We start from the raw sequence: 27,903 nt of genomic DNA, 5'->3' as shown, positions 1-27,903 counted from the left end.
TAGTTGTGAAAATTCAACCAGTATCTTTATCCTCTCAGATCCCGCTCCCACTCCCCGCCCACTGGTTATGGAAGGTCCGCTTGTGACTGGAGCAGCCCATCGGGTGTCCGGGCTTCTCTCCTGGCCACACTGTCCCTGGCCGTAGCATCCCCGCCGGCTTCTCTGGCTTCCTAATACTGTGTGGTGTACACACCTCTCTCTGCTCAGGCAGCAAGAATGGCTTCAGCATCCGTACCCTGGCAGTTGAGATTGTGGGAAAGTCACTTTGCCTCTTGGAGTCTCCATGTCCTCAACTGTAAATGAGTAAACGACTTATTTTGTAGGGTAGGGTCAGAGTTAATGTGGTGAATGTGCCTTCCACACCGCAGGTGTTCCTGCAGAAATTGTCTTTGTTCTGCAGAGTTTATCATTATGAGATCTGGAGCAGAGGGGTCCAGCTGAGGTGTCACCAAAGTAGTGACATGGAGACAAGCTCCCTGAAAGTCAGGGAAGCTTTGGTGAGGAAGGGAGTCATGGCCAGGGGTCAGGGCAGGTGGATGCCTCTGGCTTTCGGGGATACACAAGCCCTGTCCATCTCCTGTCCTAGAGGAGCCAGTGTGAGAGGACCAAGTCACTCCTTAATGTCCCATGCAGCCATTCTCTTAGGAAAATGTTGACTTCTATAACAACCAGAGCAGGTGTGGGGCAGCCTGGGGCATGGGGTGGTGGGCGGCGGGCCAGGGAGAGGCCTTGGGAAGGGCTGACTCGCTGGTGTCCCCGGGGAAGCCAGCAGCGGGCTGTCCTCAGTGAGCTGCTGGGAGAGCGTTTCTGTACGTTTGTGGTGGTTAGATTAGGGCAGACAACCCGGCTTCCAGAAAACCTCCCTGCCTTTGTGTAGCTCAGGACAGAGCAGGGGGTCAGGAAGCTCCAGGGTGACTTGAGTTCTAGAGTTTGCTGGGGGCTGGGGCCAGGCATTGCCTTCCTGGGGTGGCTTCCCTGCTTGTTAAATAGCAGGATGGTCCTGGCCCCTCTTGATGTGAGATGGTCCAAGGGAAAATGAGACAAAGCCGTTCTCCCTCTGCCCTTGGCCTAAAGGAGGCAGGACAGGACATGTGCTAAGGTCTGGTGGCCACTTTCTGGGTGCCTGGTCCTGTGCTATTCACTATTGTATTTACGTTCGGGCGGGAGTCCAGGATTATGCCATTTACAGAGAAGGAAGCAAAGGTCAAATAGGAGACAGGAGGTTTACTCAAACCAGGGGGAGCTTGGAAAACAAACAGAAGGAGAAAACAAAAACCATGGGCAGTCTCACAAGTCACAAAACCATGTTCAACATCTCAGTCTGTTTCCTTGTAGTTTTAGTCTCTGAGTATACATACAATGTCTATGCTATGTCTTCTGTATGAACACAGTGCATTCATGCAGGGCTTTATGACACTAGGACCAGAAAGTTTTATTATCCTAGCTTTTCATTTACCACATTGTGATAGTTCATTTTATGTGTTGACTTGACTGGGTCACAGGGTCCCTGGATGTTTGGTTAAAAAGGATTTTGGATGTTTCTGTGAAGATGCTTTTGAATGAGATTAACATTTAAATTGGTAGACTAAGCAAAACAGATTGCTCTCTCAAATGTGGGTGGGCCTCAGCCAATCAGTTGGAGGCCTGACTAGAATAATAGCCTGATCCTTCCCGGGATAAGAGAGAATTCTCCTCCTTTGTGGCCTTGGAACTAGAACTGGGACATCAGCTCTGCAGATTTTGGACTTGCCAGCCTCCATAATTGCGTGAGCCAATTTATTATAAGAAATCAATCACTCTCTCTATATATATATTTAGAAACATTTGTATATATATAAAATCTTTCTCTAATGTGTGTGTGTGTGTGTATATACACATATATACGCATTACACTGTGACTTTAGCCTTTGAGAGATTTTTGAGACTTTGTTGGATAACACTTCATTGTGCGAATACTTAATACTTTTGAAAACCAATAAACCAACTCTTTTATTCTAGGGCACCTAGGTTACTTTGTTGTTGTGCACTAATTTTTTATTCTTTTGGGGTAAAATTTCCCTACCCCAAAAATGCATGAGTCTTTAAGTGTACCATTTGATGAGTTTTTACAAACGCATACACCTGTGTAACCCAGACCCCTATCCAGACATACAACCTTACATCTGGGTTATTTTTTAATGTTCAGATTTATAAGCAATACTTCAGAGAACATCTTCAAACACATATCCTTGTGCAGGTATTAGTCAAAACTCCTTGGATTGCATGTTATTGAAAATTGTCCCAGCTAAGCAAAAAAGGGCATGATAAAAACATGGTCACTGGAAGGATCTCCTGGGACCCTTGGTACTGGGATGCAATAGGGTCTTGGGACAACTAGGGCTGGGAACTAGAAAACTGTCCAGGGAGCTCCAGAGGCCTTGTGCAGCATCCGGGGGGTGCACTGCTCTGATCTCCCCTCAGGAGAGCCTCCTGCAAGTGCAGCTGACACACCTCCAGCCACTGCAGTTTTGATCCAACACATGCCAAGGCCGCACTCCCTTTTTCAGCACGCTCCCCGCTTGGTCTCTCCCAGAGGATGACAGGCAGGCAGGGCTCTTGAGCCACTAGCCCTGCTGTTTCTGCCTGTGGCAGCCTTGCATGGGGCTCCCCCATTGGTCTGGCTGAGCCTTCCTCAGACCCTCCTGTCAGCGTGGGGCTCTTCCTTCCCTCTCTCCTTTCATGGGCGTCAGGCCTGTGTGCTGGTCTGCAGGCTCTTGCTGCTCTTCCTGCCTCCTTCTGCTTCTACCCCTATATTACCCCTCCTCCCGTCCCTCTCCCCGCTGGTAAGCACTAGTTTGTTCCCTGTGAGTCTGCTTCCTTTTTGTTATATTCACTGGTTTGTTGTATTTTTCAGTGTCTACATATAAGTGATGTCATACAGTATTTGTCTTTCTCTGTCTGACTTACTGCACTATGCGTAATACTCTCTAGGTCCATCCATGTTGCTGCATATGGCAGAATTTCACTGTTTTTTTTTTACAGCTGAGTATTTTTCCATTGCATCTCTCTCTCTATATAGATCTCACATCTTCTTTATCCATTTGTCTGCTGATGGGCACTTGGGTTGCTTCCATGTCTTGGCTATTGTCAATAGTGCTGCTATGAACATTGGGGTACATGTTTTTTGGATTTAGTGTTTTTTGTTTTTTCCAGATCTACACCCAGGAGTGGAATTGCTGGATTATGCAGTAGCTCTATTTTTAGTTTTTTGAGGACCCTCCATACTGCTATGGAAGAGACTGTCTTCTCTCCATTGTATATTCTTGCCTCCTTTGTCGAAGATTCACTGACCGTAGGTGCATGGGTTTATTTCTGGGCTCTCTGTTCTGTCTCATCGATCTGTGTGCCCAGAGAGGGTCTGATTCCAAGCCTGTGCTCACTTCAGAGGTGGATGTTGGCGCCAGATCTGGGTGCTGGAATCCTCTCTGACATTTTCAATAATGGGGGGTGGGTGGGTAGAAATGTCGATCTTTCCAGAATCGTGCCCCAGGGGCAGGTTGTGGGGGTGAGTTGAGGGAAAAGAATTACTTTGAAAACCCTCCCTCAAGGTCTTGTGGTTCTCGGACTCAATGTTTTTCAAACCCCTATGTGCTTTCAAGAGGTTCCCCTCGACACCCACAAGAAGAGCTTGTTTCCTATGAGTCACTCTGGTAGATTATCTGTGATGGGGTCTTTTAAGTTTCATTTTGCGCCTCCCCTTAGCATATTGTTTCTTACTATCTGCCCACCTCACTTATCAACACGCCCTACGTGACAGCGTAGCCTCGCTATCCAAAAGTAATTTTCTTTCTTTCCTTGAACTAAATGAGGCCATCTTCTGGGCTGAATTAAACACCAATTATTTATGAAAACACCCATTTCTCTATTCCTGTCCCAACATTTGAGGTCACCAGTCTTTTTAATTTTTGCCCATCCAATAAGGAAAAAAAGTCTTTCATTTTTATCTTAATGTGATTTTCCCAATCACTAATGAGATGGAACATCTTTTCATATGTTTATCGGCCATTTGGATTTGCTCTCTTACGTGTTTGCTTATTTTACTACTGGGTTGTCTTTTTGATAAATTTTTTATACAACCTGTTTCATTCAGAGGTAGACAGACAGACATACAGATAAATATACAACCAGTTCTTTCTCCCAGTTTATTTAGTCTTGTAATTCTTTTGGAGTGTATTTTGTCAAGTTTTTGCATTTTGTATTTAGTGTCTTGTGTCAGCAGACCTTCCCTACACAAGGTTATTTATCCATTTCCTTGTTTTCTTTGATCACTTGTGTAGTATGGTTTTTTTTTTTATGTTTTGTTCTTTAATTCACCTCGAATAAATGTTTGTGAATGACTTGAGGTCGAGAATATGATTTATTTTTTCCCAACGGATACCCAGTTGACCCCACGTTATTTATTGAGTTGCCAAGTTTCATCTTCATCTTCCAGTAACCATCTCTGACTTTCCATCCTAATTTTAAAAAATCTTGAATGTATTTTTAATTTTTTAAATATGTATTACTCTTTTGCTTTTTCTTGCATTTATTTTGGTAAACATTGCAACATTTTCCCAGAATAGCACATAGGCATCTGTCAAGATTTTCAAATCTTGAGTAAAATCATATGTAATATTCTCTTAAATACTTAAAAGCCTCCTCTGCATCTATGTTTGTCTTCCTTCTCAACTTTAATGTTTATGACTATCTCACATATTTTTCTTGGTCAACTTGTAAGTTTTTCCATTTAATTATTATGGTCAAATAACCAATTTTCATTCTGATAAATGTGATGAGCCCTGAGAATTTGTGATCACATAAACTAGTTGATGGAGGTGAATTTTTCCTGTAGTAATGCCACTCGATTCTATGAACCTTTTCTGAGTAATGCCAAAAATCACATCATGATCTCTCATCAGAACATTAAAAGTTTTTTTCTATTAGCTGCCAATCAAATACGTACTCCTACAATTTTGTTTTAAGAAGAGAATTGGAAAATGCCTGAATTGCAAAAGGATGTTTTACCTGGGTACTGGAGTCATTAACTCTCTCATTTTCTGGACAATATTGCTCCAAAAGTTTACTAAGATTTGTCAAGTAACAATTAAGTATCTCTCTTACTCTTTCACTCCGAGGTACCCTATATAAACCAACATACACAAAAATAGGTGAGAAAAATATTGTTCATTTTAACATTCCTCCTCCAATACAAACTTTTCTTTTTTTACAGTTCATAAAGTTTTTAGAAAACAACTTTATTGAGATATAATTGACATACAATAGACTGCACATATTAAAAGTGTATAATTTGTTAAGTTTTGGTTTATGTATATACCTGTGAAATTATCATAATCAGGATAATGAATATATCCATCATCTCCAAAAGTTTGTTCATGTCCCTCTGTAATTCCTCATTCCCTTCCCTATCCCTCTCCCCAGGCACGTTTCCATTATACTTTGCTGCAAGATATCGAATATAGTTCCTAGTGCTATACAGTAGGACCTTGTTGCTTATCTATTTTATATATAGTAGTTTGTATCTATGTATCCCAAACTCCCAATTTATCCTTCCCCTGCTTTCCCCTTTGGTAACCATAAGTTTCTTTTTTATTTCTGTGAATCTGTTTCTGTTTTGAAAATAAGTTCATTTGTATTATTTTTTAGATTCTACATTTAAGTGACATCATATGATATTTACCTTTGTTTGACTTACCTCACTTAGTATGATAATCTCTAGGTCCATCCATGTTGTTGCAAATGGCGTATTTCATTCTTTTTTATGACTGAGCAGTATTCCATTTAGGTTGCTTCCATGTCTTGGCTATTGTAAATAGTGCTGCTGTGAACATTGTGGTGCATGTATCTTTTCAAATTAGAGTTTTTCCCAGATATATGCCCAGTCAGGCACACTGATCTGCTTTTTTGTCATCATAAATCTGTTTGCATTCTTTAGAGTTTTATATAAATGGAGTCATCAGTGTGTAATCTTTATTACCTGGCTTCTTTCACTCAGGATAATTATTTTGAAATCATCTATGTTTAATGTACATCAATTTGTCATTTTTATTGCTACATAGTATTCCATCATATAGCAATACTTGCAGTTAGTTAATCCAAAGTATTGTTGGATATTTGAGTTGTTTCCAGGTTTGGGCTATTACAAATACAACTATTATGAATGCGTACAAGTCTTCATATGGACATATGTTTTCATTTCTCTTGGATAGATACCTAGGAGGTGAATGGCTGAAGCACATGGTATGTGCATGTTTAACTTTTTAAGAAACTGCCAAACTATTTTCCGTACAGTTTCATTCCCACCAGTGTTACTGAAACTCGGGTCTCACTGCTTGCTGTTCAAAAGTCAGCACTGGAGAGGCACATGTTGGTAGAAAGGAAGTTTACTTTATTCTGGCGGCCAGCAACCGGTGGGGTGGGGTGGGGTGAGGAGGAAGGCACACTTGTATCCAAAGGTCAACTCCCTCCACTGCAAATCAGGGGGCAAGAGCTTTTAAAGGAGAGTTTCAGGGGTGCATAGGCAGACAGAGGGGGCTACGTGCAGAACAGCATAGTCAGCTCTGACAGTCATCTTAAAATTAGTCATGAGGTGGTCTGATCAGCATCATCTTGATTGTTTTGAGCACAGTTAATCTTTAGTTCCAGGGTCAGTTTGTTCCCATTTTTGAGGCTGGTTCTCGGAATTGTGGCAGCTTATGTCATGGCACAGTCTGGTCATTGTCTGGTTAACTTCTTCCACCTGGTGAGGGTTTCAGTATCTACAAAACAGCTCAAAGGATACAGCTAAAAATATTATCTATAGCCCTGGAGGAGGAACTAAATGTTCTTGACTTTGTTTAATGACTAAACTGTTGTTATTTTGTTTTGCTTGATTAATTCCCTTTGTTCCTGTACTATTTCTCTGATTAAACTTATTCTCCGGCTAAAGTTTCTCTACAGACAAAAGGCAGGCGGAGGCAATGGGCCGTTGTCTGTCCCACAGGATCCTACTTCATTTCACCAGCAGCATCTGACAGTTCCAGTGCCTCCACATCCCTACCAACCTTGGAATTGTCAATCTTTTTAACTTTAGCCATTCTAATAGATGTGTGGTGGATGTATTTCCTACCACCACCCTCTCAGATCACATTTTTAATTTGTAACATTTCCAATTCATTGTTTTTTTAGGGTAAGCCCAAAAGCCTTAAAAGCCTCATCTCATCAAAGACATTAATTATTCTTGTTTGAAGGCTTATTCAGTTAGCTCAATTTCCTATGATGTTAGGTCTCTCTTTATTGAATTTGGTGTTTGTTTTTCATATTGTTGGTTTTCCTCAGTGGTTGGTAAATTTCAGTTGTGTACTCATCTTTGTCTTGAGATTTCAGGTTATCCTGTTTGTAAGACCTGTGCCTACCTAGTGTAGCCTGGACTGGTGACTACTGGGGATGGATGAGACATGCTGACAAAAGTGTGTGCTCACGGTTGCCCTTTTGGACGAGGGTGCGCCCTTGGTGCTAGGTGTATCTGAGCCCTAGGATGCTGCCCTATTTAGCATAGTTGACTACCTGGCAGACTCCATTGCTACCCTGACTTGACCTGGGCCGCTGAGGGGGCATAGGAAGAGCCAAATTCTCCAGCTGTCTCTGCTGAAATGCTTCAACCTATATCCTGATGGGAATCTAGACTTCCTCCTGCCTCCTGGCTTGGTGTCTCTGAGCTGAAAGCTTCCTTAAAGCTGGTCCCCCTCTTCAAAGGCATTCACCTGCATGGCTTGTGGGCTGTCATATCCCTTGCCCATCCTTGCCCATCCAATCCCATCAAGCCTTCATCTTTCAGGGATTCATCAAAATTTCTGACCTCTTCTTGTTTCAACAGTGGCATAGAATTTTAAATACATGTTTTTAATGACATTTTGAGGACTTTGGGTTGGGATGGGGAAACTAGAATGTATACTTAATCATACTTTTAAAGTAGAAAATAGCTCACACCGTGTGCCAAGCCCTGTTAGCAGTTAGGGTCCTGGCAAAGAATGGATGGCAACCTTAGCTCTGGTGCAAAGACAATTTAATGAAAGGACCATTTGCAGAGATGTGGGCAGGGTTAAGGAAACCAGCTTGGAATGGTGAGGTGCTCAGGAACTAGTTAAAGGGGGAAGTGGTAACCACCCCTAGGCCTGAGGGGGTGAGGGGACAGCACGGTGTTACTTGAGCCTGCCACAGATACCTTCAGGGGACCATCCTTTAAAAACTGGTTTGTGAAGGGGTATCCACAGCCCGGGCAGCATCACTGAACACAGGGCTGGTGGAGGTGGGGCAAATGCCCTGACTTCTGCCTTCTCTCTGATCTTCCATCTGCTCTCCTGTCTGATCTTCCATCAGTGCCTGCATCAGACTGCAGGGGTCCCAGCCACATGGTCCATGGGGTGAGTCAACCTCCAGAGATGGGGAGTGGGGAGAAAGACAGAGGGCAAGCAGCACAGCCCTCTTTCCAGCACTTCATGTGTGTCATCACCTCCAGCAGTTCCGAGACAGCCCAAGGAGGGAAGCGTATTATCCTCATTTTACAAAAGAGGGAGCCCAGGCACTGTGATCCAGGGACACCTCAGAATTTCCCTCTGCTCTTCCCTCTGCCTGGTGCGCCTTCCCCTCCTCTCTAGCTCACTGCTCCTTATGCTTCAAGTTCAGTTTGATTTAGGTCTGTGATCTAAGTGTCCTCAAGATACCTAGAGAAAGGATTCTGACTTCCCGAGATGAGGTGCCCCCACATTTCCTCCCAACGTTTCATTATGAGAAAGTTCAAAACTGCAGGAAAGTTGGACGAATTGTATGGAGAACACCCCCGTACCCCTGTGCCCACTTCTCAAAAGCACTTCCACACTGTTGTCCATCAACTTGTCTATACCTCCACTGACTTGTGAGTCCCCTAAAGGAAGGGCTGCGAGTGATCAGTCTTCACATCTTAGGGTCTACGGCAGCCTGGCACACGGAACGTTGTCAGTAACTATTTGATGGATTGATAATTCACAAGTCATTTGGTATTTTCCAGGAAAGGAGGAGAATTTTATTTATAGAACACATACGGGTGGTTTTCACACATCATGTTGGTGCACTGCATTCATTATTTCACCAGCGCCTTGCGAATCAGACGAGGCTGGGTTATGGTCTCTGTTTTATAAGACCAAGACAGGTTTCATAATTTGCTCAAGGCTCACGTCGTCTCCCTAAGACATCTGGGATTCAGATCATCAAGCTGCCCTCAAACCCATGCTGGTGACGTTGCATCATTGCCTTCTCAACAGACTGGAGGCTACTTGGGGCTGGGGAATTGTGCATTTCTGAATGTCCTGGGACCTAGCAACTCCAGGTACAACAAATTTTTTTTTCAGTATTTGTTTGTTACTGGTGATTCTTTTTATTTCAGTGTGGCTTTATTACCATTTCTGTGTGTATGTGTATAATAACATATTTGTATAGATATATAGATACACATGTGCAGAACAACACAAAATCAGAGAATTTAGAGTTACAGCAATGCAGTAACTTAGCACGAAAAACGTGAGTGCTATGGGTGAAATTCCAGCAGCCACTTCACCCAGAAAAGCAACCCTTTTCTTCCCCTTGTCGTCTTCTTGCTCAGCAGAGAGCTTCTAACCAAGAATACTCTGTCCAGCAAGGCGCTCATTCAGATTTGGTAGAGAAATCAAAAGCTTCACAGATTAAAAAAAATTTTAAAGAATTCAGCACCACCAAACCAGCTTTACCACAAATGTTAAAGGACCTTCTCTAGTTGTTGGATTCAGTCCCACTTGTCACGGAACCCATACCAGTCATTCGGAAGCCACCTGAGCAAGATTCACTTCCCAGGTTAAGTGCCTGGAGATTGCCCGCGTTACAGAATGGACCAAAAAGTAGTGGCAGAGCTGGATCTAGAATCCAGCCCCAACAACAAATATTTTTTGAAAGAATGAATAAATGAACCTTTGGTGAGTATTTTCACACTACTGGAATTCACTTCTGGAACATGGCATTCACTGCTGGCCGTTCACTCACTGCGGAAGTATGGCACCTGAAGGGCACTGATACATCACTTCGAATGACCTCTTGACTTAGTAAAGGAGGGCTCTGAGGCTGGGGTGGGCGGTGACAGCCAAGGCCATGCAAGGAGCCAAGGGCAGAGCCAGGGTGCTGGCTCCCTGCCCAGTGATTTCTTTTCCCTTCCTCTCTGGATCCATCCAATCATCTGGGTTGGTGCCACTCACTAATCCAAGGCCTAGAGACCCACAGAAACTGTGTTTCCCAAGAGCCTCTCTTGGCGTGTGGGTGCCCACCGAGCCCGCCTGTCTTCCTTCTTCACAGAGGGTTCCATGGATTTCAGAGGCTTGAAATTGTCTGAAATTGTGTTTATATACTTTTTTCAGGAGAGGATCCAGAGTTTACATTAGGCTCTGAGATACAAAAATCATGACCCCCAAAGTGAGTGGGGGTTCCTTTATGTATTCTCTCCAGAGGTTCCCCAACTTTTGATTGAAGAGACAAATAGAATTTTCCAAAGAATATTAGAATGCAAATTTCTGCAAAATTGGCCCATTCAAAAGAAATGAACCACCCTCTCAACACTAACGTAGTATAAAAGGACAATTTTAACTTCTCCAAACAAGAAGGACAAGTTCTTTGCGGGAGAAAAGCGACAGGCCTTCTTCCAGTTAGATGAAGTAGCTTTAACTCACTACGTGGTCCTTGTTAGGTTCACTTTGCCCTTGACTGAAAATGTCAGTGTGGACCAACCTTTGGAAGGAGAAGGGGCCACTAAACAGCTTGTGTCCTGGCGGCTGTGGAGAGTGTTCCCTGAAAGGCACCCCCGGAGCTGGCCAGGTGTGGGTTCCATTGGATCTGTGGGTGTATTTCCACCGGGGAAGCTGCCACTGGCTGTTTCCTGGGCTTGTGAGATGGGAATGAATGCGGGTCACATGGGGAGGTGATGTCATTGTCCATGGACTTAAGTTTCCTCACAAGGGTTTTGGGTGAGAATTTGAAGAATACAGGCTCTGAGTGGCCAAAACAACCCACTGTCTCCTACCCCCTTTGAAGGGCAGCACTGGGTGGGCGCGGGGCTGTGGCCTGTGAGATGGCCCCACTCCCTTCGGGTTGCCCAGGGCTCTGCGTCCTCCCTCCTGCACTAGGCTGATGCGTTTGGGACAGGCCCTTGTTCCTTCTGCCATGGGTTCCCCCATAATGGACCTGGCTGGCGTTGTCTCCAGCTAGACCCACTCTCTCCTTGGCTGAGGACAGGCAGGATTGAGGCTTCATAGATTTTTCAGGAGGAACGTTGGCCCCACCAGGAATGGGTCTCTTGGCGGGGAGGTGAGAGCAGCAGACCAGCACAGCAGGCTGCGGGTAGGGAGTCCTTGTGTCCCTGCAGCTCCACATACAGTAGAGTCTCCTGAGTGTCCGTCTCGCCCTTCCTTCCTCCCTCCCTCCCTCCCTTCCTTCTTCCCTCTGTCCCTCCCTTCCCCCCTTCCTCCCTCCCTTCCTTCCTTTAGCAATTCTTCCTTTTTTTAATTGATGTATAATTGATTTACAATGTTGTGTTAGTTTCAGGTGTACAGCAAAGTGATTCAGTTATACATATACATATATATTCTTTATCAGATTCTTTTCCATTATAGGTTATTACAAGATACTGAATATAGGACCTTCTTGTTTATTTTGTATATGGTAGTTTGTGTCTGCTAATCTCAAATTCCTAATTTATCCCTCCTCACCCTTTCCCCTTTGGTAACTATAAGTTTGTTTTCTATGTATGTGAGTCTGTTTCTGTTTTGTAAATAAGTTTGTGTCTTTTGTTTAGATTCCACATATGAGTGATACATGGTATTTGTCTTTCTCTTTCTTACTTCACTTACTATGATAATCTTTAAGTCCATCCATGTTGCTGCAAATGGCATTATTTCATTCTTTCTTATGACTGAATAGTATTCCATTGTGTGTGTGTGTGTGTGTGTGTGTGTGTGTGTGTGCGCACAACTTCTTTATCCAGTCATCTGTCGATGCACATTTAGGTTGCGTCCATGTCTTGGCTATTGTTTATAGCGCTGCTATGAATATTGGGGTGCATGTACCTTTTCAAGTTAGAGTTTCCTCTGGATATGTGCCCAGGAGTGGGATTGCTGGATCATGTGGTAAGTCTATTTTTAGTTTTTTAAGGACTCTCCATACTGTTTTCCATAATGGCTGCACCAAACTACATTCCCACCAGCAGTGTAAGAGGGTTCCCTTTTCCCCACACCCTCTCTAGCCCTTACCATTTGTGGACTTTTTAATGATGGCCATTCTGACTGGTGTGAGTTGATACCTCATTATAGTTTTGATTCCTGAATGTTTGAGTGACAGGTGCTATGGAGCATCTAGCACGTGCCTGACAATTGCTGGGACCTCAGTTTCTACATCTCTAAAAGGAGTTGATGAGGCCCTCCTGCTCCAGACCCCCTGTTGCAGCGCAGGCAGGATTCCCTAGCCGTCTGTGTGCTCTGGGGCAGGGCAGGCACCAACCCATCAGCAGGGCTCCTTCTTGATGCTGCTGCACTGACGTGTTTGTAGGCGCTTCCACGTCAGGTCCTCTCCCACCCAGGGGCCCTTTGTGATCTAGCTGTTAGTATGTCCAGGCGACATGAGAAACTGTGGACTCGGAGGGGAATCCACTTGTTGAAGGTCATGTACCAAGCAAGGGTGTAGCACACGTGTGGTCTGGGAGGGCTGTGGGAATGCCTTTCACTCCAGATGGTACCAATAAAGAGCCCTTTGCCTAGTTTGTTGATACAGCAAAACAATAAACAAATGCCTTTTGGAAACAGTTGGGGGACATAATTAGGGAAGAATTGACCAGAATGTCAAATCATTGAACCTTTTCAAGGAAAACTCTAGTATCATTTTCAGATACACTACAGATGAGAACCAAGAATAAGCTACTGTCTGACCCAGCTGGGGCCCCTGCAGCACCTGCTTAAATACCAGATAAGAATCTTGAGGGATTACTCCTGGTTTATAAACTAATTTGCATGGTTTGCTTAATAAGCACATTTACATGGTTTTAGATGGTTTCTGAAGGCCTTGAAAGCAGTTTGGGTTCTTAAAAAAGTTATAGAATCCCCTGCTATGTCATTTGCCCTGTGAATTGGTCTAGCAAACCATACTTTTATTTTGTTTTTGAAATCATAAACAGATGTTTATGTTTAGACTGCTGGCTCCAGCTTAAACACAGGCTTTCTGTTTCTTCTCTGCCCAATTTGCTCTTTAAGGGGCAGGGAGGGGTGTTCTAACCAGGCTGGAGTCCTGTCCCTGGGTCCCTCCCCTGAGCTGCCTCCAGCAACTGGCTGCCCCCTTAGCAGCCGGCCTCCTGGGAGAGGAGAGGGCCCTTGGGGATAGAAGAGAGAGGGTGCCAATGAGTAGGGCCTTCTGGGCCAGTCTGCATGGCCATGAGAAAGTCCTCCTCTTGTCTTGCCTGTCCCACCTGACAGCTGAGGGGGTTAAAGTGACAGAGAAGCTTGGTGTCTGACACAAGGATGCCCATAAATGTGTCCCCGTACTTTTCCTTCAGCTCCCCAGGAATTCCCAGCTGGCCTTCCCGACCCTCTTCTGGCCCAAAGGGTGGGCATAGGAGCTGGGGGTCTGGCTCAGTGAATGCCCCGGGGAGGAGAACTGAGTGTGGTTCTCATTCTAGCTCCTGGAGAGCTATGTGCAGCTGTGGAAGTCATTTCCAAATGCTAAGGCGGACAGAGGGGGACAGCCAGGGTGGGCTAGGAGCCTACAGTGCTAGATGGACCAGAGTGGAGAAGCCAGGGGCCAGAGAGAAGGGGGCCCTAACGAGAGCCCTGTGCCCTGGCAGGGAGGGGAGGAGGGCATCCAGGCACCGCCTCAGTCTGCAGTAGCTGAGGGGAAGATGCCCAGGGAAGACTGAGGGGATGGGGTGTGGGCTAGGAGCAAGACATACCTAGGGCCATCAGCAGCAGAACCCTTGGTTCGAATCTGACCTTTCCCAGTATCTGGGGGACTAAGCAACTGGGGGGCTTTGGGCAAGTTATCAAACATTTTTAGCCTCAGTTTACTCATCTGTAAAGTGGGACTCTTAGGAAAAGTAAATGAAATCATGCATTTTTACACATGACATGTTTCACAGTAGGCACTTAAGAAATAGTCAATAAAGGTAAAAGCAAATTGTAAACCCCCAAGTCCCATCCTCACCTTGCATTTATTGTAGGTTTGTACCTCTTAGGCACCTATGCCCGAGGGCAGGGGCACCTTGGTTGATTCTGGTCGGAATACCCTTTCTCCCAAATATTGGCTCCCCACCTTGTGGGTCTCAAATTGTTTGGAGGTAAAATGGGGAATAGTTGGGGTGGAGTTGGCTTTTCTGGGTGCAGGAGGGGCAGTGAGGAGGGAGGAGCTGAGGCCATCCCTCCAGCCCAGCCTCAGCTCTTCCCAGCCCTCCTTCCTGGGAGTAAGGCTCCATGCTTGCTCTCCCACCCTCCCCAGGCTCCTTGTCTCCCCCCACCGCTTGAGCTTGTTGTCCTGGGAATATATGCCAACATTCATTCATTCATTCATTCAGCAGTGTAGACTGAGCACTTGCCAGGTCCTGCTAGGGGCACGGAGGCGGTGACGAGCAAGATAGAATAAGACAGCACCGGACAGGAAAATGCCGAGACCCAGTGACAGCACCCACCCATTCAGCTTTCTTCACTGCCTCCCCAACTCCACCCCAGGGCCGTTGTTCTAGAGGGGAGCTCTAGGGGGAGGGCGGAGTGGTGGGCAGGGCTGTGTCCTTGATGCCTGGAAGGCTTGGAGTCACGATGGCCCTGCCATGAGTTTGAGGATGGTCTCCCTAATGCTAGAGGGCTGAGCTGGATTTTGTCAAGTCCTGGTTTGACAGAGATGGGAAGGTAGGCTCAGGAAGGTCAAGGCAGAGACTAGCTAAGAAGCCAGCAGCCGGCTACAGGAAATAGTTTGGTGGTTTCTCAAGAGGTTAAACAAATACCATATGACCCGGTAATTCCATGCCTCGGTATATGTCTAAAAGAAGTGTGAGCAGGGACTCAAACAGAAACTTGTACCCCAATGTTCACAGCAGCATTAGTCACAATAGCCGAAAGGAAGATACAACCCAAGTGTCCCTCGATGGATGAATGGATACACAGTGATATATTCATTAGAGTGGAATATTAGTCAGTCATAAAGGGAGTGAAGTCCTGACAGCCTACAACACGATGGACCGTGAAAACATTATGTGGAGTGAAAGAAGCCAGACACAGAAGACAAACACCGTATGATTCCAGTTGTCCAAGGTACCTAGAGTAGGCAAGTTCATAGAGACAGAAAATAGAATAGAGGTTACCACAGGCTAGGGGGAGGGCGGAGTTATTGTTTAATGGGCACAGAGTTTTAGTTGGAGAGGATGAAAAAGTTTTAGGTATAGAGAGGTGTGATGCTTACATGACATTGTGAATGTATTCAATGCCACTGAACTGTACACTTCCGAATAGTTAAAATGACAAATATTATGCTCTGTATATTTTATCCAAAAAAAAAAAGTGAGTGGCAGGTGGCATGAGGAGATTGTTCTTGCTGAGACCATCGCCCAATAGTGGGTCATCTTCAGCCACCCGTAGGCACTGTATTGTGAAGACAATGAAGGTGAGACATTAGGGGAGACAGTGCAAAATACATTGTTGACTCCTCAGGAGTCATATGGTGGGGCGGCTGGAGAAGGTTCGGGACAGATGTGAGGGGAGGCTCCTCAGCTTTCTGGGAGACCTCACTTCTAAAACAGGGATGAGGACATCCACCTCATAGGGCTGCTGGGAAGGGGGAACGCGCGAATACACGATCAGCCCTCAAGACGCTATAGTAAGCACTCAAGAAATGTTATTGATTAGTATTTCAATCTAATCAGTTTGGTGGTGGTAGTGAGAAAAATAAGGGAAGTGAAGAGGCAGGGAAAGGCAGTGAGGCCCCTCAATGATGGCAACTTGGAAAAATGCCTCACAAGTGAAATCACATGAAGCCCCATGTTCCTGCAGGAGAGGGCGTGGTGGAGGTGGTCAGGGTGTCCTCAGTTACTGCCTCCCACTGGAGGCAGGACCTTGGCTGAAGGTCCCCGGTCTCAAAGGTGATGACTCCCATGAATAAAGAAGAAAGGGAGACCAAGAGGGTTTTCCTGGGGGATCAGCCTCCTTTGTGATGGTTGATTTCATGGGGAGTTTGGGTTTCCTGGGGGAGAAGCCAGTGTCCTGCCAGCAGGCTGATGCCATGGCCCTTTTGAGAAGAAACAGGGAACCAGCTGTTGTGGAGATTAACTGTGAGCCCAGATGTGCAGTCAAACCCCGCCATAAACAGATCACCATTATAACCTGCAGAAAAGCAGCCGCAGCTCTGGTTCTGGCTGGCCAGGGTTTCCTATCTGGCCTTTAGGAAGAGAAGTGCCAGGGGTGCAGGATTTCCTCTAGCACTGGACGGGCAGTGCTGTTGGGGTAGGCCCACCAGCAGACTCGGGGTGATGGGGTTGTTGGGTCCTTCGACCACGCCCACCAAGTGTCAGGTACCAGATGGCTTGAGGAACCAGGGCTCAGCCCCTCCCGGGTAGAAAGCCATGCAGAAATCATTGTCTTAGCTCCTCATTTTACAGCTGAGGACTCGGGTCTGGAGGGAGTTTTATGTGGTTGGGATGTACTAAAGAGAACTGGCTGGGGTGGGGGCTGTCTTGGGTCAAAGTCAAGGTTCATGTGGTAAGTCTCCATGGTAGTCCAGGATGCGCATATGGCCGGGTCCTTTTATCTGTGGCCTGGGTTGGCTTCCAGCTCTTGGCTGCTTTCGAGGGTCTTGTCTGTGATGGGGTTTGGTCTCTTTCTGTGCGACAGTAACCCTAACCACCTGGTGAGAATCTCACCTGTGACCCTGGTCTCAGCTGCACCAGGCCCACCCACCACCCCACCCCTCTCCCTAATAGTAGGAAGCCAGGCAGATGCCCAGTCTGCCTCTGCCTGTGTGTGTGGCTGCCTGGGCTGTGGAAATCTTGCCTGGAAAGGACCTTGCCAGGCAGAGGGCTGGGGTGTGGGAGGGGAACTCCATGAGTGGTTAAGGTAGTAGGCTGGTCCTTCTGGGGTCACAACTTGCCTAGACTGAGTGGGTACCAGCTGTGCCCAGAGAAGGAGCTGCCCCAGCTGGAACCAACTCAGTTGGTGACTGAGCCCATTGAGGAGTAAGAGGTCTGGGTAGGTAACAATCAAGGGCCATCCGTCACCTTCCGTGGGAGGTTCTTGCTTCTACTGTCAGTAACAGAGGAAGGCGGCTGACCCAGTCCCATGTCTACTTTGACCTGGGCAGTGTGCGGCCCTTCTGTGGCCCCTTCATAGAAGGAGGAGTGAGGGACAGCTACTGCCTGGGCTGGAATCAGCTCAGTGGTCCTTCTGCCCAACCAAGTCAGAGAAAGGACCAGAGATTCAGACACAGAATCCCTGATCCATGACCAGGGCTGGACGTTATAAGGAGGCAGGTTTCTGTGTTACATGATGATTCATGGTTTGAACCATCCATGTGTAGAGCAGCTGCCTCCAGAGGGAGTGAGCTCTCTGTCTCTGGGAGAGTTCAACCAGACGCTGAAAGATCCCTTAGTAGGTTTCATTCATTCATTCATTTATCCATCTAATCATCCACCCACTATTTTTCAAGCATTAATGTGTCAGGTGCTGGACCAGTGGATTCAACTATGAATAAGATAGAAATGGCCCTTGACCTCATCGTGCTGTGATGGGGAAATAATGAGGACTGTGGGGGCAGGGTACAGGGACCTGTATGTGACCTAGATGTGGAAGCCAAGGAAGCCTTCCTGGTGGAAGCCATGTTTGAAACTGAAGCCTGAAGGCTGAGGAGGACTTAGTCCGGGTGGAGGAGAAAAATTCCAGAAAGAGGAGGCAGCATTTGTGAAGGGCTAGAGAGAGCGTGGCTGACAGAGGAATCAACAGGCTCAGTGAAGCAGGGCTTAGCGGGGTGGGGACCAGGGGGATGGGGGGAGGGGAGGCATGTGGGTCACATTAGGGGATTTGAACTTTATCCCAAGAGCGACAAGGAACCAATGAAGCGTTTTATGCAAGGCAATGATGTGGTCAGATGTGCATCTTAGCTGGTTTTCCCAGAGGCAGATCTTGAGACAGGGATTCAAAAACAGGTAGTTTATGTGGGAGGTGATTCCTGAAAGTAGCAGTCAGGGAGTGGGGAATTGAGACAGGGACAGGAGATGGCTAAGAGAGCATGTGTGGTCAAGCAAGTCACGTTGTGAGTACTGGAGCTTAACCTTGTTGGGAAACTTTGGGAGCCAGTGCAGAATATGTCCCTCAGAGTTATTCTCCACTAGGCAGAGGGAACTGGGGTATTTACACACACCTCCCATCAGCCATTGGTTGAGGCTGTTCTAGGCTGGAGAGGGCAGGGACACTGTTCCTCAGCACTTCTGGCCTCCCCATGGGGCAGGCAGAGTGGCCCCCAGCACGGGCTCTCAGGCAGAAAGGCGGGACTGGCATGGAGTGGGGCTGAGGGGATATGGGCACGATGCCAGCACCGCTGTGGCTGTGGGGTGGAGAGGCTGCACTGGACAGACAGGAGCCTAGAGATCAGTGAGGAGGCTACAGGAAGACTAGTCCCAGCAAGAGATGTTGATGGCCTGGGCTAGCGAGGCTTTGGTTATGAGCGGAAGGCAGCAAGTGTCAGGAGGCAGAAATGGCTGGCCTTGGTGACACATGTGGAGGAATGACGATCACTCTAAAGAGGATTCACAGCCTCTCAAAGTGGCGAGGGGCCCCCTGCACCTCCCCTCAGGCTCTCCCCACGCCCCCGTCCTCCAGCAGATCCCCCTCTGCTCACACATGTCAGAGACACGCCGCAGCAGCCACAGCAGTGAGGGCCACACCTCAGTGACCACGGAGTGTGTTTGAAGGGAGATGAAGGCGCTGTGGCAACTGCTTAAAAAACAAAAACTGCTCTGTGGTTAGCACCAGACCCAAGTCTTGGAAGAAATCACTTAGGCAGGGAGAGAGAGAGAGGAAAAAAAAAAAAAAAGCAATCCAGCCCAGTCCCCCAGCCCCTAGCCTGAGTGCCATCCCACTCCCTGAATCTCCCTCCATGTCCACATCCATCTTCCCATCAGACACAGGCCATAGGCGGACAGATGCTCCATACGGCTTGGTCACTGGCCCCAGGACCTGGTTGACAGAAGGCGCTCAGTACCGTCTGTGAATGATGGAATCTGTGAACGGTCCCTGCCCTCTGTGCTCCATGACCTTGGCAGGTTGGTGCCGGGGGCAATTGAGTGGTGGCTCTAGGGACATGGGCCCACCAGGCAGGGGTGGGAAGATGGTTGGCAAAGGGGATGGGGGTGTTGAAGCAGTAAGAGAGAAGATGGGATAGTGTCATCACCAGGGTTTTCAGTTGCCAGAAATAGAAGCCAAGTATGGATGAAATAAGTAGAAAAAGAATTTAGCCCTTAACCACTGATGGGTGGGAGGTAGTGTATGGACACCCAGCTCTCTCCACCCCAGCTGGGGTAACTCTCTTCATTGGCTCTGGTTGCCGGCAGTGGTGACTTGCTGGATAATTCCCCTTTTATGGGGCACGCTCCCTCCCCTGCTCACTTCCTCTCTCCCCTACTGGGGCTTCCTAGGATCTCCTCCCATGTAATTACCTGTGCTCAAATCCTGTCTCAGCTTCTGCGTCTGAAGGGACCTCGTACCCCAGGGCAGCTGCATCTGACTGGCAGACCCAGTCACACATCTTTTCCTAGTTGCAGGGGAGTTTGGAGAAGCAAGAACTGGACATTTTCTGCTTCCCACCGGGATCCATGGGTGATGTGTTGTCAGGGTCTCTTTAGGAAGCTGTCTCAATCTATTCAGGCTGCTATAACAAAATACCATGGACTGGGGGCTTATAAACAATAGAAATTTATTTCTCACAGTTCTAGAGGCTGGAAGGCCAAGATCAAGGTGCTGGCAGATTCAGGGGGCCTGCTTTCTGGTTCATAGAAGGAACCTTCTCGCTGTGTCCTCACGTAGGGAAAGGTGCCAGGGATCTCTCTGGGTAATCACCCCAAAGGCCCCATCTCGTAATACCATCACCTTGGGGATTACAATTTCAACCTACGCCTTGTGGGGAGATGCAAACATTCAGACCACAGCCCAGGTACATTCAAGTGATGATGACTGGGCGAGGGTTTACAAAGGCGTAGGGGGGTGTGGAAGTGGAAGGGACAGTACAGTAACTCAGGATTAGCAGTGGTGGGTCGGTTACCATCCCTAGGTCTAAAGGGATGAGGGGAGGGGGCAGTGGCTGGAACCCAGAAAGAGAGAGACATGCAGAGACCTCCTGGAGAGGAGCAGTGACACAGGGATGCAGCCAGCCCCAGGCCACTGCACTGAGAGGCACTGAGGGGATGCTCATCCTTCCCACTTCCCTCCGGTCCCCTGCCCACTGACGGCTGGAGCAGGGTGGAGCAGGGTGAGGATGAGACCTGGGGGGGATAGCAGGCACACTGGGGAATTGCCCGAGCAAACAAGTGGCCTCAGGTATGACAAAGGGCCCATGAAATGTCAATGAGAATGTCATGTTAGGGCTGAGGGCTCCACAGCTGTCCCTCCACAACATTGGCCATTCCTTCTCCTGGGTAATACCATACCTACCCACCAAGGGCCCTCCTGTCCAAGTCCCCCTGGTCTGGTCTTGTGACTCACAGAGACCTGGCCTGGCCACTGACTTCTGTGACCACAGTCAAATCACTTCTTCCCAGCCTTGGTTTCCCTATATCCAGAAACAGGAGGTTAACCAGCTGACATTTCAGGACTTTTTCTGGAAGCACTGACCTTCTAGAAAGGCTCATATCCCCCTTCTAAACGTCCTGGAAAGGGAGTAAAAAAAAAAAAAAAAAAGATTGTCCTTTTGGGGAAACCAAGGCACAGGGAGCAGAGGGACTTGCTAGAGGTCACTGAGTACGTGGGTACCAGAACCAGACTCTTGTCTCTTGTCAGAGCCGTTCCCTGAGCCAGGCCTGCCCTGGCCCTGCTTTCCCTGTGGGTACAGCCCAGGCCCATGTTTATTTTCAATTAACGCAGCAGCCAGCATGAAGTTTCACGATTTCCCTTGTGCTCTTGTTTGTGTGTGTGTGGCCGTGAACAGAAAGGCGTAAGAACGGTGGTTTCGACCAGGCTTCTAGAGCTTACCAATCCCTCTGCCTCAGCTGGGGATTCAGGGTCAGTGTCATGTCATTGCTGGGCTTTTGAGCCTATGGGTCAATACGGACCTCAAAGGGCTTAATTTGTTGGGAGTTTCACAGAGCCAGGAGAGCCGTGCCAACAACTCTGAGCCCCCTCTGAGAATGGCACTGCACAGCCAAAACCTACCAGGTCTAGGAGGCTGCCCTGAATCTTGCCACCCACCCCATTTGCCTGTGTTCTGAGGCCTGTGTCCCAGACACATGAAACAAAGAGCACTTCATTTTATATCATAACCTGAGGCGCTGGGGTTCACTGCTTGCCCAGGCCAGGAGGCCGTTAGATACCACCTCATTGGAACCACTGCCTTCTCATGCTGAATTATGGGACAGGGGAGAGCTGTTCAGCCAGCCAGATGGGTTCTGTTGAAATCAGAGTTTTCAACCTGATTGTTCCAGATCAGTCATGGCCGGCATACATGTTCTTTTTGGCTTGGACCATGTTTGCCCACATCGGTTTATTTTTACAAAGTAGCATGAGTTGCCAACACTTAAAAGTCAAATTGGGATTTCTATTTACTTTAAGAAACTAGAAGACCTGGCAGCACTGGGCTCACATTTCTGCCTGGGAATGTTTGACTTGTGCAAAGCTGCCCGCCCCCCGCCCCCGATAACCATGTGCCTTTCAGCTCACCGTAGTCCTCACCACTCTCTATTGTATCCCTGCTTGGAGCTGAATGTCTGTTGCCATTTATCACTGAGTTTATGCTTCTGTTTCTCACATCAGAGAGTTACAAGGAGTAAAATATTTTGGGTCCCCCCATTTCCAACAAAAGTGGAAAAACTATTTACATTACCTGCCTACCCCTGGGGTGAACCACCTGTCCTGTCATGTAGGTTTGAAAATGTAGAAGTTTATCTCCAGCTGTGTTTGGGCCCCCTCCTCTCCTCTGCCAGAACCGTCACCATCATGGTTATCAGATCCCATTTATTGGTTCTCTGTCAGGCTGTGTACACAATGAGACAGGACAAGACAGCCCTTGATTTGTCTCAGAGGCAAAGCTTGGTGGGCAAAGAAAACAGAGCAAACAGAGCATCTGGGGCCTAAGGGGTTAGATCTAATATGAAAGAATTCACCATGTTAGAAAGGGCTGCAAAGGAATGGTGCAAATGACACGAGGCAGCCTGGTGGGAACAGCCTCCTGGCCTTCTGTCCAGTTCCAGACCTAAGCTGTGGCCTGTGTGGCAGTGGCTGAAGGGTGTGGCTCAGCCCCAGCCCGTATCCGGGGCTCGAGAATATTGAAGAGCTAAGGTAGTCTGGACAGGGAGATTCAGGGCTGGCCTATAAATTCAGCCACCTCATTGGAGGGGAAAAACAGCCTCAGTTTTCTGTCTAATGGGGACCTGATGATAGGCCCTCTGGGTCCTGTGTGAGACCCCTTCAGTCTGGCACTCTGGTGCTCTCAGGACCTGCTGGTCTCACCACACTGCCCCACTCCGGTTTCCTGGGGGATCCCCCAGAAGCCCTTGGGGGGCATACTTCAGGCACGTTTCCCCTGCCAGGTGAGGCAAGCACTTGGCTTGGTAAAAGAAACTCAGGTGACCGTGCTTCAGGTGGCAGTTCACCTTATGTGAGCCCGAATGTGGAGTCCGGTCACAGGTGCCGAGAAGGTCATCATCCCAGCCATTGTCCGCATCCCAGACCTGCACCCTCAGGGGCCCCCCCGTGGTCAGAAGCACATCCCCGAAGTCCAGCTGTGTCATCCACCGAGGGTGGTTGTTGTTCCACACTGTGCTTGTCCTTTGCTCCTGGCCTCCAAAGAAGACTTTCAGATAGGCGTCTGTTTTAGTGATCCAGTCCCCCCACAGACCTGTTGCCAGGAAGTTCATGACCTCCAGCCGGGCCAGGCCCCTCTTCCGGGGACAGCATTCCTGGTTGATGGCTCCCGAGCCATGGCACACACACTGGCACGGGTCCTTGGGGTTCTTCCGCTGCCCTGGGGGGCACGGCCGGCTGCAGTCCCTCCAGCGAGCCCTGTCCCTCACGTACTTGCTCACAGCCTGCCTCAGCGCCTCCCGCCGCGGGTCCTGGCTCTCCAGGAGCACGTGCAGAGGCTCCAGCGTGTAGTCCACCAGGCCGGGGCTGTCCTGCAGTGAGGCCACCCAGGCTGAGAACTGCTCAGGCCCAGCCTGGTTCCCGAACAGCAGGTCGTGCATGGAGGTGTGGTGGCCACCAGTGACTTCGGAATGGCGTTCCCGGTAGGCCTGGTGGAAGGAGGTCCCCATCTTGTGCTGCTGCTTCTTATCTTCACACGCCTTGAGTGCGGACGAGGAGCTGGCGCGGCCGCTGATGCTGACCTCGGCCTCTACGTCCAGGCAGTCCTCGATCTCCTGGGCTGTGAGCCCATCCAGGGCCAGCTCGCAGGTGCGCAGGGCGGTGAGGGCCGAGGTGCGGCCGCCCAGCTCCACGGACCGGATGAAGTGTGTGCCGTAGCTGGAGATGAGTCTGTGGTAGCTGGGCTCGGTGGAGGCGTTGAAATAGGGGGGCAGGGTCCTGAGGGCCCTCTTGAAATCGGGGTGGAGCGGGGGAGTGTGCACCAGGTGAAAACTGTGAGGGGAAAGAAATAGAGCAGGTGGGTCCAGTAGTATTTCCCCATTCAGCAACTCCCTCACAAGTGCTCAAGGTCGAAGGGAGTGGCAGAACTAGGACCTGAACCCAGGTGGCCTGGCTCCAAGGCCCAAGCTCTCAGCCACTAAGCCAGCAGGGATATGCGCTTTGCCCATGGCTCCTTCATGACCTGAGTACTCTGTGTGGGTATTTTTGCCTTTTTTTTTTTTTTTAAGTTTTTTCTTTCCTTTTCATCTTCTAATTTTAAAGGTGATGATACTGCTCTGATGGTGTCCCTCTAGCTTTGGAACCTAGTCCTCTGGCCTCTGTCCCCTGGATTGGGCCCTGGATGCCTGGGCTCCTCCCTGACAGCTCTGGCCGTGCAGGCGGGAGGTGCCCTGCGCCACTGTGTGGGAAACGTGGCCTCCCGTGAGAGAGCAGAGTGGGTAGAGACCATGCCTTTCTCGGGGTGACTAGGCCCGAGGGCTGGGGGCATGGCTACTGTTGTTCAACCTGTGGCTCCAGTTCCCAGCACAGAGCCTGGTGAGGCAGACCCAGGGATAGGAGGGACTCAGCCAGGTCTCCTGCCCACAAGAGACTGGAAACGCCCAAGAAAGTGGGGACTGGGTGATCAGTAGACCTGAATGGCACCATTTTGGGGCTCTAAGCACAGCTTTGCACACTTCCCCTCTGTTTGTTCTTGCCCTGTGCTCTTCCAGATCAGGGCCTCAGGGAAGGAGGTATGTGAGAACCAGGATTGTCATCTCCTCCTGGTGGAAGTATCCTTTGGGTTCCCCAACCTGCTGGGTTCCTAACCACCCAGAGTTTCCCATGCCTTTTTCAGGTCCCCTCCACCCGCACCCGCAGCGCTCACCTGTAGAAATGACACTCCACCGAGTCCAGGCTGAAGCGGTACTGGTCTTGGTAAGTCTTCTGGGCCGCAAAGTTGGCTGCCGCGGAGTGGGAGCCTGCCACGGTCACGTGCACATTGGTGCTGGGCTTGGGATTCACGTCCAGCCCCACCCGCCAGTCGTTGCGGATGCTGCTGGCTGCCTCCGCAGCCACATCCTCGGCCGACCGGCCCTCTTCCCTGGCCACTTTGCGCTTGCAGCCCGAGCCGTGGGCGCGCCAGTCAGTGAGCGCCAGGGGCAGGCGCTGGAGGGCGTTCTGCTGTAGGGCGTTGCGGCAGAGGGTGCAGGTGTGGTCGGGCCGCTGGAAGCGCTGCGTGTCCACCGGGAAGGAGCCCGAGCGCTGGAGGGTGGTCACGTCCACGCCCTCCCCCGCCAGCCAGGACCCCGGCACGAACTTGAGGTTGCGCCGGCACTCAGAGCGCGCGGCGGTGTAGCAGGGGGCAGGTGCTGGCGTGGGCAGCAGCAGCAGGAGGATGCCGAGGAGGAGCACACAGGGGGCCATGGAGCTGCAGAGACAGAGGGCACTGGGGCTCCTGGAAGCTGTGGGCAGGGGCATGGAGGATGGCCGACCCCTCCTCCAACTGTGGATTATCAGGGCCTGTGGAATAGGGAGGGAATGGGGTATCTCTTAAGTCATTGTATGTCAGAGCTGGAGTGGCTTTTACAAACCTGGTTCAGCCCCCACATTATACAGATGGACCCAGAGAGGAGAAGAGAGTTGCCCAAGGTCACACAACCAGGAGACCCTTGATAGCATTTCCCTACTTAAGGCTGAATGAGAATCCAGATTGATGGCTTTGTCCCCAGGACCACAGTTACTGCTGGCGGGGAGGGGGCTCTGTGTGCAGAGGAGGGGACAGAGAGTAGCTGTAGCAGATTTGGGGAAGAATCTGGGAACTGTAGGGAAGCCTGGATTCTGGAGAAGTATCATTTTGGACCCAAGAACAAGCTATGCTTTCCCTACCCCAGCTCGCTCTCTCTCTTCCCGCATTAAGCTCTTAACAGAATTGGAAAAGAAATGAGGCTGAGCATCACCATCATTTGCCCCATTTCCCCTTTGGGGCCGTCTCTACGAGCTCATGGAAGAACATCAGCCTGAATTCTAGAACATAAGCTGCCTGTGCGCCTGTGCCCTTACATCCTGTGTGGGGAGGGGGCGTTCGGTTTGCTCTTCTCTTTGGCATTCCCTGCCACACTCTGCGGGATTCTGGCAGTGACTGCGAGCTGCCTGTTGCTGATTAGTGGACAATGACGAGCTAAAATGTTCTTCTTCCATTTGAGGTGGCTCTGGAGCCTCACTAGGCCTGCTTACAATCTGGAATCTCCTCTCTACCCCTGTCCAAACTGAGCTTCTCAGAGGCTCCGCCCCTCTGGCACCTGCCAGGGACAGCAGCTTGTCTGAGACGTGGGGGATTATGGAGAGCAGGGATTTCCCCTGCATTCTGGCTGGAGCCTTCTTTGCCTTCCTTAAAGGAGTGGCTCGAATGGTGGAATTCCAGGCAACATGGCAGGCCCCCTGGGAGGTAAAAAGGAGAAGGGGAGTCTTTTGAAGGCCTTCAGATCATCCCACTTAGAGGCCAGCACTGTTTATAACCTAATCAAAAGAAAATTTCCATCTTGACCTTCATCATACTATCTCCTGGGGAGCCTGTTTTCAGCATTTTTAGCTTTCACTGTCAGCATTTGAAGGGGCCTTAAAGACTATGTACTCTGACCTCTTCACTTTGAGAAAACCAAGGCCCACTGTGGGCATGGGGCTGCCCAGCGAGTTAGTGCCAGAGCATGGTCTGGACCCAGGTCTCCTCTTATGGGTCACAATATATCCTGCTCCATCAGGCTCTTTCCCAGAAGAAGCAGCCCTACTCTTGTGTCCCTTGGTTCCCACCCGGGGGCTCCCAGCCTCCCTGACCCCCTGCTTCCTCCCTACCTGGAGTCCTGTGCTGAGATGCTCCTACGGAGATGTGCTCTCTCCTCACGGAGGCCCCTGAAATGGTGGTACAGCCCCCTAGGCGGGCTCACCACACAGCTCATCACCCAGGCCACAGTTCTCATCACTTCTGCTTCCTGCCCCGCCCCCCAACTGTGGTCATGGGTCCCCTTTGCTCTCCCCCCGCCCACCAGCACGCACTCTGTCCTCACCTTCTCATCCGGCCTGCTGACAGCCTTCAGGAAGCAAGCTGTGAGGGCCAGAGGCTCATCTGCCAAGCAGAGCTGCCTGGGGCACGGGAACCCCGGGCAAACAGGGGAGGTTTAGGGCGTGGGACAAGAGCACAGGGGTCTGAGAACGTCAAGATTCAACTCTGGTGTTGATGAACAGGCCACTGGGGACTATTTCCCTGCTTCTGCCCCGCAGCATCACATGCACGGGCTTTAAGAGGCAGTGCAGAGCGGGAGCTCGGGAACCAGGCTGCCTGGGCTTGGGCCAGCTCGGATGCGCACTAACTGTGTGGCTTGACCGGTTTCCTTAGCCTCTCTGTGACTCAGTTTCCTCATTTGAAAGTGGGAATAATATTAGTGTAGACCCCGTGGGTTGTGAAGACTGGGGATTACTCCATGTTGAAGTGCTTAGGACAGTGCTCGGCCCTCGGTGAGTGGTAAAGCATGTGACCGTTCCCTCCTCCCAGAGCAGTGGGGAGAGAATAAACATTGTTTAGACCTCCGTGCCCACTTCCTGCCCACACCTGCATCCCAGCCTAGGTTCTGGGCCCCAAACACATACTCCAGAACAGGGTCCTGTGCCCCCCACTTTGTGGGGAGAACTGGTGGCCGCACTGGTCTCCAGTCTCCTCCGTGGCTCTGGTCTGTGAATGCAGCTGTAGCGCAGGTGGGTGGGCAGCTGTGTGACCCTGCTGGGGAGAGATCTGGGTGGGACCAGAGGCCCAGGGTCTTCTCTAAACTTTGTCTTACCTGAAGTCAGAGTTGGGTGAGGTTTCCATGGGTTGAGTGACTCACTGGGCAACTTCTGGGGGGCAAAATCATATTGTCCTGAGGTGGAGACAGCTGGGTAAGTGGGGGACCATTCTCCTTCTAACTATGTAAGTGACAGGAAAAAATAGCCACAGGCCCCAGACCACGTGTGACACCATGGCAATGGCTCATCATTTGTGTCCCCACAATGTCCCCTC

The 27,903-nt window shown here is 49.4% G+C and overlaps 2 protein-coding genes across 3 annotated transcripts in view; one reads left to right on the top strand and one right to left on the bottom strand.

Moving 5' to 3' along the window:
* Positions 1-27,903, top strand: part of PALD1 (phosphatase domain containing paladin 1) — a 143,770-nt gene that overhangs the window by 78,729 nt on the left and 37,138 nt on the right. The window contains exon 19 of one of the 2 annotated variants that reach the window (XM_031461136.2): positions 24,712-24,780. The exons of the other annotated variant lie outside the window; for it this stretch is intronic. Coding sequence (XP_031316996.1) covers positions 24,712-24,747 — 36 coding nt within the window. The 3' untranslated portion in view covers positions 24,748-24,780. Of the gene's footprint in view, positions 1-24,711; positions 24,781-27,903 lie in introns of those variants that run through there. 2 annotated transcript variants of the gene reach the window in all.
* PRF1 (perforin 1) lies at positions 22,234-26,848 on the bottom strand. The gene is made up of 3 exons (XM_031461138.2): positions 26,706-26,848; positions 24,742-25,376; positions 22,234-23,867 (listed from the first exon to the last, which is right to left on the bottom strand). Exons 2-3 carry the CDS (start codon positions 25,332-25,334, stop codon positions 22,739-22,741), a joined length of 1,722 nt encoding a protein of 573 aa, XP_031316998.1. The 5' UTR covers positions 25,335-25,376; positions 26,706-26,848; the 3' UTR covers positions 22,234-22,738.

Source organism: Camelus dromedarius, chromosome 8 (assembly GCF_036321535.1).
Source record: "Camelus dromedarius isolate mCamDro1 chromosome 8, mCamDro1.pat, whole genome shotgun sequence".
Classification (NCBI taxonomy): Eukaryota; Metazoa; Chordata; class Mammalia; order Artiodactyla; family Camelidae; genus Camelus; species Camelus dromedarius.
This window is presented reverse-complemented; position numbering and strand designations above follow the sequence as displayed.